The sequence below is a fragment of the Melospiza melodia genome, chromosome 14 (assembly GCF_035770615.1).
Source record: "Melospiza melodia melodia isolate bMelMel2 chromosome 14, bMelMel2.pri, whole genome shotgun sequence".
Taxonomy (NCBI): Eukaryota; Metazoa; Chordata; class Aves; order Passeriformes; family Passerellidae; genus Melospiza; species Melospiza melodia.
In genome coordinates this window covers 19,312,937-19,330,420 of record NC_086207.1, presented here as the reverse complement: position 1 = coordinate 19,330,420, position 17,484 = coordinate 19,312,937, and the positions used below count along the sequence as shown (strand labels likewise).

Here is a 17,484-nt window from a genome sequence, read left to right as displayed (position 1 = left end):
GGCACCACTTCCCTGGGGCAAAGTATCTTGATCCCTGCAGAAATGCCTTTTCCTGGGCCTCACTCAGCAGCTCCTTTGGCATGGGGAGCCGTGGCACCCTCTGGAGCAGGGGGCACCCAGTGCCCCATGCCACACCTGGGCTCCCAGCTGCTTTTCCCTCCAAAACCAGGATTCTCACAGCCCCGAGGAGCTGGCACTTCCCCTGGCAGGGTGTGTACCCGCTCATGGATTGCCCTCCTGGTGGGCAGTGCAGGAGAGAAGCCACCCCCGGAGCAGAGGCTTCTGTGTCCCCTCAGGGGAGCCCCCCAAAATCCCCCTGCCAGCCCTGGAGAACCTTGCACATCCCCTGCCCAGAGCAGGATGATGGATTTTTGTTATTAGAGGTGGAGAACAGTTTCTGTGCACAGCCAGGTGGCTCAGGAGCAATTCGTCACCCACCAGCGAGGGGGGCCGGGCTGTCCCTCCGTCCGTCTGTCCGTCTGTCCCTGCCCCGGTGGGAGCTCTCTGCAGCCTCGGCAGGCTCGGGGCTGTCCCTCTGTCCCTCTGTCCGTCTGTCCCTGCCCCGGTGGGAGCTCTCTGCAGCCTCGGCAGGCTCGGGGCGCGGCCGGATGGAGCCCAATCTGATGGGCACGGGCAGGGCCTTGGCAGCAGCACAGCCGCAGGGCAGGGCTCCGACCTGAGCTGATCCCTGTGCCCGGGGCATCCTGAGCTGATCCCTGTGCCCGGGGCATCCTGTGGGACAAGGAAGAGGGATGGCAGCCCCCGGCCCCACGGCAGCCCCCGGCCCCACTAGCGGGGATCCATCCCCACGGCAGGGATCATCCCCATCCCGCTGCCCCCATCCCCTGTCCCCATCCCGGTGATGCCCCCACCCAGCAGAGGGGCAGAGAGGCAGGGAGGGGACGCTGGGAGCACACACAGCCCTGGCACAGGGGCGAAGGGGCAGTGCCAGCCCCAGCAGTGCCAGCCCAGCCCGGGCTCAGCTGGCAGCACCAGCACAGCAGGACGGGCACAGCCGGTGCGGGCGGCGAGGGGGGGCTGTAATGACGGTCCAGCTCAGCAAAGGTAGCAGAGCATGAAAGCAATTTCACACTTTATTAGACAATTCAGGTGCCAGCTGCACCAGCCTGGAGCGAGCGCTGCTGTTCACGGCTCCTCTCCTGCTCTGCAGCCCCGGGCTCCCTCTCCGTGGGGCTCAGCCCCTCCTCGGGCCACGCTGATCCCAGCTGGCACACGAGGGGCCCGTGAGGGTGGCCTGGGGCTTGAGCTGCCCCTCGTGGGCCGCCACAGGGTGGGCAGGTGGCAGAACATTGCAGCACAGGCTGGCTCTGCTGGGAGCCAGCTCAGCCTGGCAGCGTGGGCAACCCGAGCTCTGTGCCCAAAGCCGCTGGGGCTGGCTGTGCCCTTCGGCCCAGGGCAGCCACCCTGCTCCTCCTGGCTCCCTTTGCCCTCTCCTTTCTGCACCCCGCGGTGAGAGGACGGATCTGGGATCGGGGCTGGTGGCAGCTGCTTTTCCTCACACCTCTGTGCCCCCGGGGTGCCCCAGCAGAGCCGACGGGCACACGGACACTTGGGCACTCAGCCACGCCCCTGGCACCCCGGGCTCTCACCTGGGGTGTGCTGTGTGTCCCTGCCGCGTCCCCGGGGAGCAGCGGGCACACGGAGCCGCTCCTGGCACGCGGCCGGGCTGGCAGTGCCCCGGGGACGCCGTCACACCCCGCGGGTGGACAATATCCAAACGCCTGCACGTCCAGGATATGAATCAGCACGGACAGGAGCGCAGCAGCCGCTCTGGGACACCCGGAGCTGCCCCGGAGGCGGCTCGGGCAGCCGGGCAGCGCCGCTGCCAAATTCCGGCAGGCCGAGGGCGGGTCAGGGGCAGCAGCGGCTCCGCTGCCACTCTGGAGCAGCCCGGGCACGGCAAAGCCCCGGCCTGGCAAAGCCCCGGCCTGGCAAACCCCCGGCCTGGCACGCATTCCCCTGTTTGCACGGCTCCGTTCCCCCGTGCCGAGCATGGCACGGTGGCACCGGGCCAGGGCCGTGCCTAACCTTGACCTGGCTGCTGGCGAGCAGCCCCAGCTGTCCCCCCGTGCCCCCGGGCACAGGCATGTTCCAGCGGGCCAGCCAGAGCATTCCTCCCGGGAGAGCCTGTCCTTGGGAGGCTATTTAAAGGCACACTCGTGCCCTTTATCCCCCTCATGGCTGGGCTGGAAGAGCCCCGTGCCCTCCCGTGACTCCAGGAGGGCATTTCCAGGCTCAGGGCAGCAGCAGTGCTGTGAGTTTGGGTGCATTCAGGGAGAAGGGAGGGATGCAGGCACCCACATCCTGCAGCCAAGCACCAGGCCCCATCCTGGGGACAGAGCCCTGGGAAAGGCGCCCTGGCCATTGAGGCTGGCAGCAGGGCTGGGGGGACTGCAGAGCCCAGCTCGCCCCTTGGCACCCACGTGAACTCAGTGCCCTCTTCCTGCTGGGTGTCCAGCCCAGCCCTGCCCAGTTCCAGTGGTTCGATCAGGCTCGGGCAGCAGCAGGGTGAGCACTCCGTGTGCCACCGTCACCTTTCAGCCCCCAAAGGGTCACAGGCACCCAGGGCTGTGCAGCAGGACCTGCCCCGCTGCTGCCATGGCTGGCACAGCGCTGATTGCTGCTGCTTGACTGGGGAGGGAAACCCGACCTGGTGGGGTTTGATTAGGGATGGAAAAACCCAGAGGAGGCACCTGCAGGGAGCTGGAGGGGTGAGCCCTGAGCCTGCAGGGGCTGGGCTGGGTGGGCAAGCACAGACACAGCCCCTGCTCACTGACCCTCATCCCCAGCCTGCTCATTTTCCCTTGCTGAGGAGCCCATCAGCCTTTGCCCAGGCCGGGAGCATCCCCAGGACACGTGCCCAGCGCTGGCACTGCTGCCCCCTCCCGGGTTTGGTGTAGCTGACCATTTCCTCGGGCCTTTCAATGGCACCTGGGCAGAGCTGGCTGCCCCCAGCCACCCCCCGGGTCCGGATGAGAGGAGGGTGAGCCCCCCTCTGCCTCACACCGGACCCCAGCCCCACACAGGGCACTGCCTGGGGCTGTCCCCACCCGCCTGGCACCTGCCCAGGGCTGGGTGAGGCCGTGCCAGCCCTGCCCCCTGCCCAGCCCGCGGGCATGGCCGCACTGGGAGCCCGCGGGGAGCCCGTGGGTGGCCGGGCAGGGCAGGGCAGGGCACGGCACGGGCACCTTTGATGTGGGCAGCCCAGGCGACGCCAGCCGGGCGCTCCACTGGTCTGGGTGAGGGATGGGCAGCGTGCGGTGCCAGTCCCGGGGCGCTCCTGAAGTCCCCTCTGGCACCACGGCAGGGCTGCCCACCCCAGCCCCATCAGCATCCCCTAACAGTGCAACCACGGGGAAACTGAGGCACGGAGACCACGGGAATGGTGGGAGGGGTCTCCGGTCTCAAACCGAGCCTTAGGTCAGGACCGACCCGGATCGATCCTCCCAAAAACCTCTCCCACGGCACCTGTGCCAGCCCGCCGGCAATCTGTGCCGCCCGGAGTCCCGGGGGTCTGGGGGTCCCGATCTCGGTCCCTCCGCGGGGCGGGCCCGGGCGGTGCCCCCGCCCCAGCGCCCCCAGCGCGGGCCCAAAGGGCACCGGGAGCGGGTGCGGGGCGCCCTCTGGCGGCCACGGGGCTCAGGGCGCCCAGGGAGAGAAATCCTCAGGTACTGAGGTGTCCAGGGAGCCAAATCCTCAGGTGCCCAGGGAGAGAAATCCTCAGGTGCCTAGGTGCCCAGTTTCTCAGGCACTCAGGTGCCCAGGTAGCCAAATTCTCAGGTGCCCAGTTTCTCCGGTACTCAGGTACCCAAGCAGCCAAATTCTCAGGCCCTCAGGTGCCCCAGTGCCCAGATGCTCAGTGCCCAGGTGCCCCTGTGCCCCCTGCCTGGCTGAGGACCCCCCTGCAGCGCTGCTCCCCCCTGCAGTGCTGCTCAATCCTGCTCCAAGCAGGGACGACACCACCTCATCTCCCCAGGACACATTTGTCACTCACAGGGATTGCAGCAAATCCCTGGATAACTGCAGCCACCTGCCCTCACGCCCCGGTGCTGCTCTGCTTTGTGCCAACACACACACAGCACCTGGCACCCTCACACCTCCTGTCAAAAGGCGCCTCCCAAGTGCCAACCTCGTGCCCGTGTCCCCCGGGTGCCTCCCACCACCTCCCCAGCCGGGGGCTGCCTCCCTCCAGCATCTCCTGCGAGGTCTCCTCGGTGCCAGGCTGGCTCCATCCATCCTTGCCCTGCCTGGCACGCTCACACGGGCAGGCTCCAGCCCGCCGGCTCCGGCACGGGCACGGTCACCAGGTAGCTGGAGGGCACGTAGCCCCTCTGGCCGTTCACCTCCACCAGGCTCCACTCCGGGCTGCCCTTCTTGTCGTGGGGCTCCAGCAGCAGCACGGGCTGCCCCGCCTGCAGGCTCAGCTCCTGCGGGCTCCGTGCTGCGAAGGAGAAGCCGGCAACCACCTGGGGGAGGCAGGGAGAGAGGGAGGGAGGAAGGGAAGGGAAGGAGGGAGCCCTGGCTGGAGCTGGGAGTCAATGTGGCAAGGATGTGGCAGCTCCCAGAGGGCAGCACAGCAGCGCCACGGATGGAGGGGCTGACCCACCAAGGATGGCTCTCTTGCCCTGTGCGCCCTGGTGCCAGCAAAAGGGACACCTGGAAAAGCAGCTCCACCTTCCCAGCCACACCAGGACGAGCAGGGAGCTGGTGGGGTTGCTGGAAATGTCCCCAGGGATGTTCCCCACTCTCACCTGGAATGTTGGGGTGAAGGTGGCCACCTGAGGCCTGGGAGCTTCAGGGGATGCATAGGAATGTCTCCTCCTCTCTGGGTCACCGTCCAGGCCCAGCAGCTGCATCACAGGCGGCTGCTGCACCTGCACTGGGCTGTAGGGCCGGAGCTTTGCAGCAGGGACAAACCCTCGGGGACCTGCAGGACACACACACAGCCAGGTGTGGGACACAGCCCTGACACTGCAGGACACACACACAGCCAGGTGTGAGACAAACCCTCGGGGTCCTGCAGGACACACACACAGCCAGGTGTGGAGACAGCCCTGACACTGCAGGACACACACACAGCCAGGTGTGAGACAGCCCTGACACTGCAGGACACACACACAGCCAGGTGTGAGACACTGCAGGACACACACACAGCCAGGTGTGAGACAGCACTGACACTGCAGGACACACACACAGCCAGGTGTGGGACACAGCACTGACACTGCAGGACACACACACAGAGCCAGGTGTGAGACACAGCAGGACACTGCAGGACACACACACAGCCAGGTGTGGAGACAGCCCTGACACTGCAGGACACACACACAGCCAGGTGTGGACACAGCACTGACACTGCAGGACACACACACAGCCAGGTGTGGGACACTGCAGGACACTGCAGGACACACACACACAGCCAGGTGTGGGACACAGCTGTGACACTGCAGGACACACACACAGCCAGGTGTGGAGACAGCACCGACACTGCAGGACACACACACAGCCAGGTGTGGACACAGCACTGACACTGCAGGACACACACACAGCCAGGTGTGGGACACAGCAGGACACTGCAGGACACACACACAGCCAGGTGTGGGACAAACCCTCGGGGTCCTGCAGGACACACACACAGCCAGGTGTGGAGACAGCACTGACACTGCAGGACACACACACAGCCAGGTGTGGAGACAGCCCTGACACTGCAGGACACACACACAGCCAGGTGTGAGACACAGCCCTGCAGGACACACACACAGCCAGGTCACGGGGCCCTGCTGCCTGGCACACACAGGAGACAGGAGTGACAATTGGGCTGTGGCCTGGCATGGCACAGCAGCCCTGTCCATCACATCCAGGAGAAATCCCCACCACAAAGGGAATTCCATGTGTTTCTGTGTGTGTGGATTCCCCTTCCCCAGCCACGACACTTCCCCTGGGGAATCACCTGAGCCTTACAGCTGGTGGCAAAGCTCAGGTGCCTTGGGCTGAGCACAGCCTGGAAAGCAGCGCAGGAGAGCACAGCCTGCTCCTTCATCCAGGATAGGAAATGATTGAGGTGAACCTGGCCCTGGTGCCAGGGTGAGGAGAGGCTGCCCACAGTGCCCACATACCTCCAGCATCCACCAGCCACCTGCTGGTGTTGCCCTTGGTGTCGGAGCTCTGCAGCAGGGCCACGATCTGTCCCCTCAGCAAGGTCAGGTCCAGCTCTCTGCTGCCACTGATGTTGCTGGTCACTTGGTAGAGCTTGTCTGGGCCGTGCTTGCTCACAAGGGAAAGGACCTTCCTCTCCTCAGCTGGGGTCAGAGCCTGGTGGGGAGAGGAGACACAGGAGCATTGCATGAGACCCCCACTCCCGCTCTCCTGCTGCAGGATCACGCCCCAGGTTAACAGCAGAACCTCCTTTACACCCCCAGGTTTGGAGATGGGAGTCCAGAACCAGCAGAGCTCAGCTCCTCCATCCCTGCTTGTGCCCAGCTCTCGGGGGCTTGGGGGAATCCTGTGGAACCCCCAGGGCCCATCCTGGGCCAGCCTCCCCACCAAGGGCATTTCCTGCCCTGGGGAGCCGCAGCCCAATGTCTCTGTGTCCCCTGGCCTGAGCCCCACCCTGCCCTGCCCCTACCTGTGTGCCAGGGCTGGGTGCCACGGTCTCGAAGGCCTGGCAGAAGGCACGGAGCTGGGCACCCGACTGCTGCAGGCTGTCCTCCACCACCTTCCAGAAGCTGGGCAGGGCCATGTGCCCGTGGGGCAGCTGTGGAGACAGGCTGGGGTCAGGGAGAGCCCTGACAGAGCTCTGGGGAGAGGCAGAGCGAGGCAGGAGGAAGAAAAGGGGTGAGGAAGCAAGAGAGCAGACCTGGCCACTAAATTCACCTTGCATGGGGGATCAATGTGCTGCTCTCTGGCTTTGAGCTGCATCTTGTTCTGCTCCTGCTCCTGGCCCAGGCCAGGGCTGTGCTCCACCCCAGGGCTTCTGACAGCCCTCCCTCCCTCCCTCCCCGTATTTACAAACATCAGTGAGGAGTTTTGAGCAGTGAGGAGTTCTGGGAGACATCTCCCAGGGCATGGGGCTGGGGGAGGCTGTTCCCAGCCCAGGAGCTGCCTTTCTCCTCCCTGCCTTGCTGGCACAGGGCTCTCAGGAGCTCTGAGCTCACGCTGACCCCTCAGACAGCAGCACATCAATAAATTGCCAGCAGTGTCCACAAACAGAGAGCAGGACAGTGTCTGACAGTGCAGAAGAGAAAATCTGGCTTTTCCTGGGCAGGAAGGAAGGGAGATCCTTACAAATGCTCCACAGGGAGCTGTGTGTCTGCGAGGGCAGGTGGACCACAGCAAACCTTCAGTGCCCTGATGTCTGAGAGATCCCCCAAAGCTGGAGAAGGCAGTTCCAGCTCAGCCCCTGTGCTGAGGGGTCCCACTCACCTGCTCCAGCTCCTTTTCTGCGTGGTGCAGGACCCGGGCGGCCAAGTCCAGCTGCAGGGCGCTGAAGGAGCGCAGGATCTGCCCCAGGAGCTGCACAGCCACCTGGTTGAACCGGGGCAGCTCGGCCACCAGCAGGTCATTGATGGCCAGGTAGGTGTTCATGGCAGCCTCCTCGTCGTAGCTCACGCTGCCCATCTCGCTCTTCCTCTCCTGGATCTCCTCGTAGTCCAGCAGCTTGTCCAGGCGCTTCTTGACCAGCTGCTGGGGCCCCTCCAGCATGTCTGAGAGGCTGCAGAGGGGCTGCCACACCAGCCTGCCCACACGCTGCTTCTGCCAGGGCAGAACCCCAAACCCCAGGTGAGCCCCCAGGCAGGAGCCGCTGCCAGCACAGGGGAAGGGGGTCTGCGGGGAGTGGGGAGCACCTGGGGCATCTTTCCCTGAGGGCTCACAGGATGCCAACCAACACAAACCCTTGGGAGGGAGCCTGACACAATTCCAAACTGGTGCTCCATGGGAACAGCTGGGCAGGACCCTGCAATGGCTCGGAGCAGTCCCAGCTGGGCCTCTGCCCACACCCCTGCCCAGAGCCCATTTCAGGCCCCTCTGCCCCTGCCTTGGGGTGCTCTGGTCTCCTCCCCATCTCCCTGGAGGCACATCAGGCACACACTGCAGCCCAGCCCAGCCCTGGCTGTGCTCCTGCTGTGTCCCTGTCCCTGGAGCTGCTCCCTCCCTCCCTGTGCCAGGACTGCGGATGGATCCTGTTACTCCCTGCTGGCCCTGCCTGCCCAGCTGGGCTCTGGGACACTCTGAGGACACCGGGGTGCCCCCGGTGAGCCCTGCCAGAGGTGGGAGAGCTGCAGGAGGTGTGCGGGGCAGGAGCACTCACAAACTCGGGGAACACGGCGCTCTGCAGGAGCTGGGAGAGGCGGCGGTGCTGCTGGGCAGGGCCCTGCTCCATCTGCAGGTCACACAGGTGCGGGCTGGGCAGCAGGAACGCCTGCAAGGGAGGCAGCACCACGCTCCTTGAGCTCCTTCCCGATAATCCTGCGTGGGCAGCCCTTGCCAATCTTTCCTGCAAGGCCTTTCCAGCCCAGGAATTGCTGCTGAACCCTCGGCCGCTCCCCGAGGCTTTCCTGATAATGCCGTGTCCGGGGATTGCATGTTTTGCCAGCACTCAGAGTTTCATTTTCCTCAGATGCCCCGAGGGATTTCCATGAGAAAATCGTAGCAGCTGCTGACCCAGGTGATTTCAGAAGGGCAATTTGTTGTCAGGACTGATCTGGGGACCTTTCTGCCTTATACACACTGTTAAATTGAGAATTCCCAGGCTGAACAACACCCGGCCTTTTCAATCATTTCAGACCTTGAAATAATGATAAGTTTAAGGACGGATTATTCTCAACTGACACCAGCTCAGACAGTGTTGTCAAAGCCTCAGCTTTGGTTTAAACTCCCCTGCACCTGAGCAATCCTTGTGTGTTGTGCAACTCCCTGACACAACAGCTCAGCTGCAAATCCCTGAACATCCCCAACAGCTCCTGCTTTCCACAGGGCTTGGAAGTGTTCCCCAATCCTAAGGAACAGCTCCCGAGGGATGGGGCCAGTGGTCAGGGTGTTACCTCTAGGTGGCCCAGGTAGGATGCCACGTTCTCCTTCAGCGTGGCCACACTGGATGCCACACACTGGAACTTCTCTTCCAGGTCATCATATTCCTTGTCCTCAGTCTGTCAGGAGAGAGGCAGCTTGTCACCAGCACGGGCAGGGCTGATGCCCATCACTGGGGGCTGAAACAGCAGCCTGGAGCTCACAGGGCAGGGCAGACCTGGGGGGCTCCATGAATCTGGAAAGGGTCAAAACATTGCTGCAGGCAGCAACAAAGCCCTTGGTGTGGTTGTGGTGCTGGGGAACACTGGGGTGTCTTTCCTTTTCTGGGGGGCCCAAGGGTCCTGCAGGTCCTTTGGGGACCAAAGTGCTGCCCTGCAATGCTCTGGGGTGGGGAGTGAGGCGTGTGCCTGCATCCCTGCATCCCTGCATCCCTGCTATCCCACTGCTCCTTGGGCTGGTGGAGAACCAGGAGGCAGCACCAGCCACCCCACCCCATACCGGCCTTGTCCTCCCCATTCTGCCATTGAGGCACTTGAGGAGCACCAAAATGCCCCAGAAACGGCGCAGGGAGGGGCAGCAGGTGCCCGGGGGGTGGTGAGGGCTGCCCACCTTGGCCACGATGCCAGCCTCGTGCATGAGCAGCCGGCTGAGGCGCGTGGTTTTCTTGGCGATGGAGTGCGTGTTGAGCCGCGCCAGGCGCGCCCGCAGCGTCAGGTGCTCCGCCTTGGTGTACTTGGTGGCTGCCTCGGGTGGGAGGACACAAAATAAGGGGGGAAGAAAAAATCAGAAGAGGAGACTTCATGGCTGAGCAGGCAAGGAAGGCGAGCAGCACAGGGGCTGATGGGCAGGATAAGCACGAGCCACATCAAAGAAGGGAAGGACTGGGAAAACCAAAGAGGAAGGTGAGCTCCCATCTCTGGGGAGCCTGATTTCTCCTATCCCAAGGGCAGAAGTGTTATTCCCCGTTCCCCAGCCCCAGGAATGTGGACAGACTGGTTTAGTCCTCATCACCCCATGCCACCCTGCTCCTGCAGCCTTTGGGTCTTGCCCAGAGTGGCACTGACAGGACCAGAGCAGTTCCAGGAGCTGCCTGCACAGTCTGCAGCAGGATTAAGTGGAGGGCAGGAGAGCTTTGAACTGATTTAGGTGGGAATTAGTGCCCAGGAGACCACTGGGGTCATGCTGGGTGCTGTGCCCCCTCCTGCACCAAGGCCTGGCCACTCACCCACTTCGCGGCGCCGCTTGTACTCGTTGATGTTGGCATTGACCTGGGCCATGGCACGAGCCGCTGCCTCCAGGGCTGAGTGGGCACTGGCACTGCTCGGGGTGTTCTCCAGGATCTTCCCCAGCAGCAGAGGGTACTTGGTGACCCTCTGCACGGGCATCACCAGGAAGAAGCTGAGGTCTGAGGCGCCCGTGTGAGGCCTGGTGGGGAGGGGAATTGCTCAGGGCTGGTGTGCAGGGCTGCCCTCCTGCCCTGCTGCTCTCCACTGCTCCTCTGGGAGTGTTTGTGGGACAGAGCAGCCCCGATGTTGTGGGGCATTTCTGGCTGCTCCCTCCAGCTGCAGGGGACTGTCCCTGCCAGCCCTAAGGGCAGTGCCAGCCTCGGGTGGGTATCCTGCCTCCCTGGGCAGCTCTGTGCTTGTCCAGCCCTGGGCATGGCATCAGTGGGCAGCAGGGAGGGAAGGTGTTGGCAGTGTCTCCTTCCCACCCACAGGGAGGCACCACCTCTCTGTTGGGAATCACATTGTCTGTGCCCTAAGCAGAATCCCAGGAGCTGCTCCCCGGCCACTGCTGCTCCTCCTGCCTCTCGCAGTGTTTGTGACCCCCCTGATAGTTCAGGTCCCCTAGGGCCAGCCTGTGTCTCTCTGGTCAATGTGCCCTCCCTGGGGAAGGCAGCAGCTGTGGATATCACCCATCCCTTATTTTGGGATCCATCACAAAAGATCCTGACCCAAGGGTCCAGGACAGGCTGCCAGGAACTGCCACAAAGGTGGTGGCCATGATGTGACAGCCAGCCTGGTGACACAGATCCACGCAGGCAGCTTGTCCAGAGAGGAGAAGGGCAAAGCCAGGATGTGAAGCAGGCACAGGGAGGTGGTGGCTCGGCAGAGGGACCTACACGGTGGCATTGAGGGTGTCCAGGATCTCCTCCTGCAGCCGGGGGTCCCTGCGGTAGCTCTCCACCAGCTGCAGGGCATGGTCGTAGCTGGCACAGTAGATCTTGTAGACAGCCTCCATCTCTTCCTTGAACTCCTGGAACAGTGTGCCTGGGGAGGGAGAGTGGGGCTGGACAGGAGGGTCCTTGCCCATGACAAGGCAGGGGTTTATCCCCAGCCTGCTGGAAGGACAAAGCCAATGGAGCAATGCCAAGCGTGCCAGGGCAGGGCTCTGCCCCCTGGGTACCCTGCTAGGCTGGGCCTGCTGCTGTGCCCATCACTCTGCAGGCTGGGCAGCTCAGCCTTGGCTGGACACGGTGGCACCAGAGCTTCCCAGAGCCCAGGCAGGAGCAGGAGGTGCCAGGGCAGGGGCTGGGCTGGCACACCCCAACAGGAGGGCACGGGGCAGCCGTGGCACTGCACCACTTACTGATGCCGAGCAGCTGCTCCTGCCCCTGGCCAGGCATGTCCTCCAGCCCCTTCAGAAAGCGCCTGGACACGTGCAGGATGTCGTCGGTGTTGGAGAAGAGTCCTTCCAGGTCCAGCTCGGGCAGCTGAAGGGAACGAAGATGCCCCAGGCTAAGCCAGATACATCAGAGATGCACCAGGTGCTTCAGAGGCACTGCTGGTAACTTCCACCTGCCCCACGGGGCACCCCAGGGAGTGATGCTGTGTTTCAGGAGGCTCTGGGGACGCTGAGGCCTGTCTGGGCTCCCAGGGTGGCTGTCCTGGGTCAGACCCAGCGTCCCTCCAACCCCAGAGGCTGGCTGGTGAGGGGGCACAGGGAGGGGGAAGGGGCACCTGCAGTGATGTGGGCATCTCCCACTGTGACAGAGTCCCCCTGCAGTCCCCTGGCAGAGTGTCCCGTGTCACCTGCTTGTCCTGGAGGTGAGCCCGGATGTCACACACACACAGCTGCATGTTGTGCACGTAGCTGGCCTCGGTGCTGAGCAGCTCCTCCACGGCCAGGCGCTGGCTCAGCTCCATCCTGTCGCAGGGCATCTCCTCGTACACGGCCTCCTCAGCCTCAGCTGCCTCCTCGGGGCCGGGCTCTGCACTCGCCATCTCTGCAGGGACCTGCAGGGGCGGCAAAGGCAGCCCGGTGCTCTGAGCCCAACCCAGCTCGGTGCCCGCGCTCCCTGCCCTGGCACCACAGCACATCCCCGGGGACACTCATCCCATCTGCACACTCCAAACCCATCGAACCATCCAGTGCTGCCAGGCGGGAGCAGGCTGCCTGCAGACACCCGCGTGTGGCAGGGAGGGACGTGCCACACACGCGTGCCCACGCTCTGGTGACCACGTGTGGGGCAAGGGGGCCCCCAGGTGCCAGCAGGGGCCTGGCAGCTGCCACCCAGCACTGGGACTGTTCGGGGACCCGTCCCCATGGCAGAGCAGGGTTTGCCACCTCCGCCACAGCTCCTTGCTGCCAGGGCCAATTGTTCCCTCCCTGCCTTGGCTGGCGGCGCCTGGCACCTTGCCTGGCATTCAAGGGTCCTGTTCAAAGTACAAAGAGTGGCTCTGCAGTGCTGGAACAAGAGATGTTTCTGTGACAGCAAGAGCTGCTTTAAAAGCCACTGGGATGGGGGAGAAGTGGGCAGAGCTGCTGCTGCCTCTGCCAGCTGCACTGGCAGCCCCTGGTACACAATGCCAGGGCCCTGCGTGGCACAGCACACTCTTCTCTCCTCTCTGCCATGGAAAATCTGAGCTGATTGCTGACATTTTCTTCTCAGGAAACACACTCTGCTCTAACTGATACCAGGGAGCGTGAGCAGCTCCCAGAGCATCACAAACAGTGCTTGGCTGCTGGCAGGAAGGTCTTGAGAGAAAGAGAGGTGTGGCACAGGCACAGCTGGGCTGTGAGAGCCCTGGCCGGGCAGGATTCCTGCCAGGCTCCTGCGGAGGAGGAGAGCAGCAGGGGCAAGGCAGAGGCGGCAGATAAAAGCCAGATGGCACAAGCAGCAGCACAGACTTTGCCCTGCCCTGCCTGCCCAGCCAGTGCCAGCCTCCACAGCCACACTGCACCGTGCCAGGTGCCCCCTTGGAGGCTGCAGCGCCTCTCCCCGTCCCCACCGGGTCCAGCTGAGAAGGGCTGATGCAGCTGCGAGCTGTGGGCAGGGCCACTGTCCCCTCCTGGCACACACCCGCTGCTGGGCTTGGCACAGCCGGCAAAGTGGCATTGGACCTGCACTTGCCCGAGAGGAGTGTGTCACCCTGCCAGCTGTCACCCTGTCCTCTGGGACTTGGCTGCCTGTCCTGCCTGTGGCTGCCATGGGACATGGGGAGAGGAGACTTTCCTGCACCCCTCTGGGTGCTCCCGAGGTGTCCGGGCAGAGGGGTTCCCATCAAGAACCAGTGCCCTCTGCCTGGGGTGGCAGCAAAGCCCCAGTTCAGTGGAGGCAGGTGGAAAGGCCCCATCTGAGACACCCCTGAGCCCTGGAGGGGCGCCCTGCAGTTCAGGGCATGCCGGTATTGGGGTGTCCCTGGTCCCTGCAGCAGCATCCCCAGGGCACAGAGCTGCTCGGGGGGCTACCCCAGGCTGCAGAAACCTCCTTGCCTCCCCTCACCCCCCCTGATCTGGCACCTCAGAGGGACGAGGGGACAGCGCAAAAGGAAGCCGCAGCATTTCTGGGCAGCGTTGGAGCAGGCAGACAGCGCAGGAGCAGGTTTCGTTTTCCCAGCCTCCCTCCCAGGCAGCTTCCCACATCTGAGCTGTCACTGCTGCCTCGGCTGCTGCCAGCACCCCTGTCCCTACGGGGGCTGCGGGCATCCCTGTCCCTATGGGGGGCTGCCATCACCCCTGTCCTTACAGAGGCTGCCAGCATCCCTGTCCGTGACGGAGGGGCTCCAGGCATCCCTGTCCCTGTTGGAGCTCCAGGCATCCCTGTCCCCGGTGCGGCTCCGGGCATCCCTGTCCGTGACGCGGGGACCGGCCCGGCCCTCCCGCGCACCGGCTCTCACCGGCAGCTCCCACCGCGCCCCAGGAGTGTCCCCCCCGCTCCTCAGCCAGCCCAGCCTCGCCTGTGCCCCCCGAGCCCCCGGCCCCGGCTCTCACCTGCGGCGCGGGCGGGGTTGCGCAGGTCGCCGTGCCCGGCCGCGCTGCCGCTCTGCGGGCGGGGACAGCGCCGCCGCAGCTGCGGGCCCGGGGGATCCCGAGCGGGGCTGATCCCGAGCGGGGCTGATCCCGAGCAGGGGATAACCCCGAGCGGGGGATAACCCCGAGCAGGGGATAATCCCGCCCGGGCCCGGCCCCGCCGCTCGGGGCCGCCGCGGCCGCCGCCGCTCGGTGTCGGTCGGGCAGAGCGGGGCGGGCCCTGCGCACGCCCGGCGGGCGGGGGGGGCTGGCGGCCGGCCCGGCTGGCACCGGCGGGCCCGAGCACCGCCCCGCAGCCCCGGCACCGGCACGGGCTCCTGTCCGTGAGAGCAGCCGAGCCCCGGTCCGCATCGGCCCCCGGTGCCGCCAGCCCTGTGCCCCCCGTCCGTCCAGCCCCCGGTGCGGCAGGGCAGGGGACACACCGGGAGACAGGGGACACACCGGGAGAGCAGGGTACACAAACTCGCCCCTGACACCGATAACAGGGACAGGTCCCCCCATGTCTCCCCGGCATCGCTGCGGCTCCGAGGTACAGCCCCGGTGACGCCCTGCTGTTCCCACAGCCCATCCCAAACGCGCAGGGCTCCTGCTGTGTTATCCCAAGGTCAGGCGTGTCCCGGCACCGCTCTGCTGTCCCTACCTCTGCTCAGCCTCGGGAACGGGGACAGAGAAAACAGAAATGAAAATAGAACCGCGGAAGCTCGGACATGGGGAACCAGTGCCTGCTTGGCACGAAGTTGGTTTTTATTCTCGGTGAGGTGTTTGCATCCTTATAAACAAGTGATTGAGAAGAGAGAGGCTGTTCACTTGTCCCGACCACAGGGAGGGGATGGCAGCACTGGGGTTTTTCCAGGCTGACCCACGGTGTGCAGAAGGTGTCACTGTGAAAAGGACTCTGAGGTTTTCAGTGACTCATGCAGCACAAGGCAGCGTCTGTGACCAGATCCAAAACTCCCCATGGGCCAGGACAAGCTCTCTGGCACTTCCAGCCCTTCCCTCTGGGTCCCTTTGTGGGACCCTTTCTGATGTGGGCTGGGCAGGGCAGCACAGGGACCTACATGCACCTGCTCCACCTGCTCCCAGCCAGTGCTGGTGCCACAAGGGCCATCCTGTCCCACTGCTTGTCCTGCCACCAGGGCCATCCTGTCCCATTGCTTGTCCTGCCACAAGGGCCATCCTGTCCCACTGCTTGTCCTGCCACCAGGGCCATCCTGTCCCATTGCTTGTCCTGCCTGCCTCCCATCGTGGCCACAGAGAGACAAAACTCATGGAACTGGCTGACTGGGTGGTAAAGCACCCCAGCAGGATCAGTCCCAGGCTGGTCTGTGCCACATGGGCTCAGGCAGTGACATGGCCACAGGAGGGACCCACACACGGCTGGGCAGCGAGGGCATTACCTGGCTGTGGCTTTGGGCACACAGATGTCCTTCCTCCCTTGCAGGTGGCAGCAGGGCTTCAGTCCTTGCCCAGGTGCTCTCTGCAGCAGCAAGAGGCCCCTTGGGCTGGCATTGCTCTGATGCCAGTTCTCAGCTCCATCTCGCTGCCATGTCCAACAAAGCCATGGGGACACACCACAGCTGCTTTGCTCCCATCAGCACATTGTGGATGATCCAGGGCAGGAACCACCAGGGAATCCAGCAGGGCAGAGCTCCCTCCTCCCGCAGCATCTCCATCCCACCGGGCGGGAGCGACACCCCATCCCCAGCCCCTCCCCGGCCAGCTCACACCACGGGCGCTCCCTCAGGCACATTTCCCATTCCAGTCTGCTTTTTCAGAGGCAGGATAGGCTGGCTCCGGCGAGTTCCCTGCAGGATGGGCTTGTCCTGCTTCCTGGCAGCTCCTTCCCTCGGCACAAGCCGTTTCCTTCCTGCCCTGCTGCAAGCACCACACACCTCCCGTGCAGCCTCAGCTGGGGCTGCGGCTCCGCTCGCCTCACCTGGGCGGCCCCGGGAGCGGTGTGTGACAGGGACAGCGCTGTGTGACAGGGACAGGGCTGTGTGACAGGGACAGGGCTGTGTGACTGACAGGGATAGCGCCGTGTGACAGGGACAGCGCTGTGTGACGGGGACAGGGCTGTGTGACTGACAGGGACAGCGCTGTGTGACACGGACAGCGCTGTGTGACACGGACAGCGCTGTGTGACAGGGACAGCGCTGTGTGACGGGGACAGGGCTGTGTGACGGGGACAGCGCCGTGTGACACGGACAGCGCTGGCACCGCTCCAGGGCTCCCCAGGAGGAGGGCAGCGGGCTGCCTGCCCCGGCCCGGCTCTCCTTACACCGGGAAAACAAGCAGGCGCCGGCTGGTCGAGCACAAGTGTTCGTGTGCCAGGGCTGTGGGCAGGGGAAGCCAAGCTGAAGTGTCCCAGCAGGGTGGGCTGTCCCCTGGCACCCAGCCGGGCGGGCTCCCACCCTGCCAACGCAAACCTGGCGAGCTGGGCAGGGAGTGAGGTGTCCTGTGGGACCCTGCAGGGCTTCTCCTGCAGCAGTGCCAGCTGTGTGCAAGCTCATTGCAAAACTGCTTCTGACAGAGCAGGGCGAGCCACCTCCACAGCACTGCCCAGCCCTCTCCAGAGCCACTGGAGCCCTTTCCATACCCACTGCCCCTGCGGGAGAGCATTGCCCAGCCCTCTCCAGACCTACTGCCCCTGCAGGAGTCTGTGCCAGCCCTGCTCTGGCAGTATTTAAGGAAAAACCCAACCCCGTGAGGCTGGTGGGACGCGATCCCTGGGACTCTCCTGTGCGATGAGCACAGCCTCAGCAGGGGCTGGAGCAGCACCTGGTAATGGTTCTGTGCTCTGGCTCCAAACAGGACGTGGTGAAAGCCTTGGGAACAGGGAGCTGGATGTGAGGCAGGAACATCCAGGCAGAAGGCATCACTCATCCTGGAATGGGGCTATTTCCACCCTACATCTCACCCTGAGCTTGCTGGCTCCTGCAAAGCCTTTTGCTGCTTTGCCTTTTCCCGGCTCCTCCAAACATCAACGCTCAGGATGTGGGGATGGAAGCTAAAGCCATCAGGGGGCTCTCTGGGAACACTCCAGACAAGCTTGGAGTTACACAGGGCTTGCTCAGAAAACAAGCACAGCTTCCAGCCACGCAAAGCACCGCAGCTCAGGCTCTGCCCAATACCAGCAGGTGGGGGTTCCTCCCCCAGCAGCAGGTTGGTACAGGAAAGTTACATTTC

General features: G+C 64.2%; 1 protein-coding gene across 3 annotated transcripts; it reads right to left on the bottom strand.

The window, feature by feature from the left end:
• Nucleotides 1-1,066: 1,066 nt before the first annotated feature.
• ARHGEF37 (Rho guanine nucleotide exchange factor 37) lies at nt 1,067-16,251 on the bottom strand. 3 transcript variants are annotated; one of them, XM_063169068.1, is made up of 13 exons: nt 15,696-16,250; nt 12,078-12,281; nt 11,635-11,758; nt 11,168-11,315; nt 10,271-10,470; nt 9,655-9,785; nt 9,060-9,164; nt 8,327-8,437; nt 7,441-7,770; nt 6,644-6,772; nt 6,135-6,330; nt 4,773-4,948; nt 1,067-4,487 (listed from the first exon to the last, which is right to left on the bottom strand). In XM_063169068.1, exons 2-13 carry the CDS (start codon nt 12,267-12,269, stop codon nt 4,278-4,280), a joined length of 2,052 nt encoding a protein of 683 aa, XP_063025138.1. In that variant the 5' UTR covers nt 12,270-12,281; nt 15,696-16,250; the 3' UTR covers nt 1,067-4,277. The 3 variants fall into 3 exon arrangements, with proteins under 3 accessions (XP_063025138.1, XP_063025139.1, XP_063025140.1); XM_063169069.1 differs by lacking the exon at nt 15,696-16,250 and adding an exon at nt 14,260-14,346; XM_063169070.1 differs by lacking the exon at nt 1,067-4,487 and adding an exon at nt 4,506-4,655 and having other exon boundaries at nt 15,696-16,251.
• Between the last annotated feature and the right edge of the window lie 1,233 nt (nt 16,252-17,484).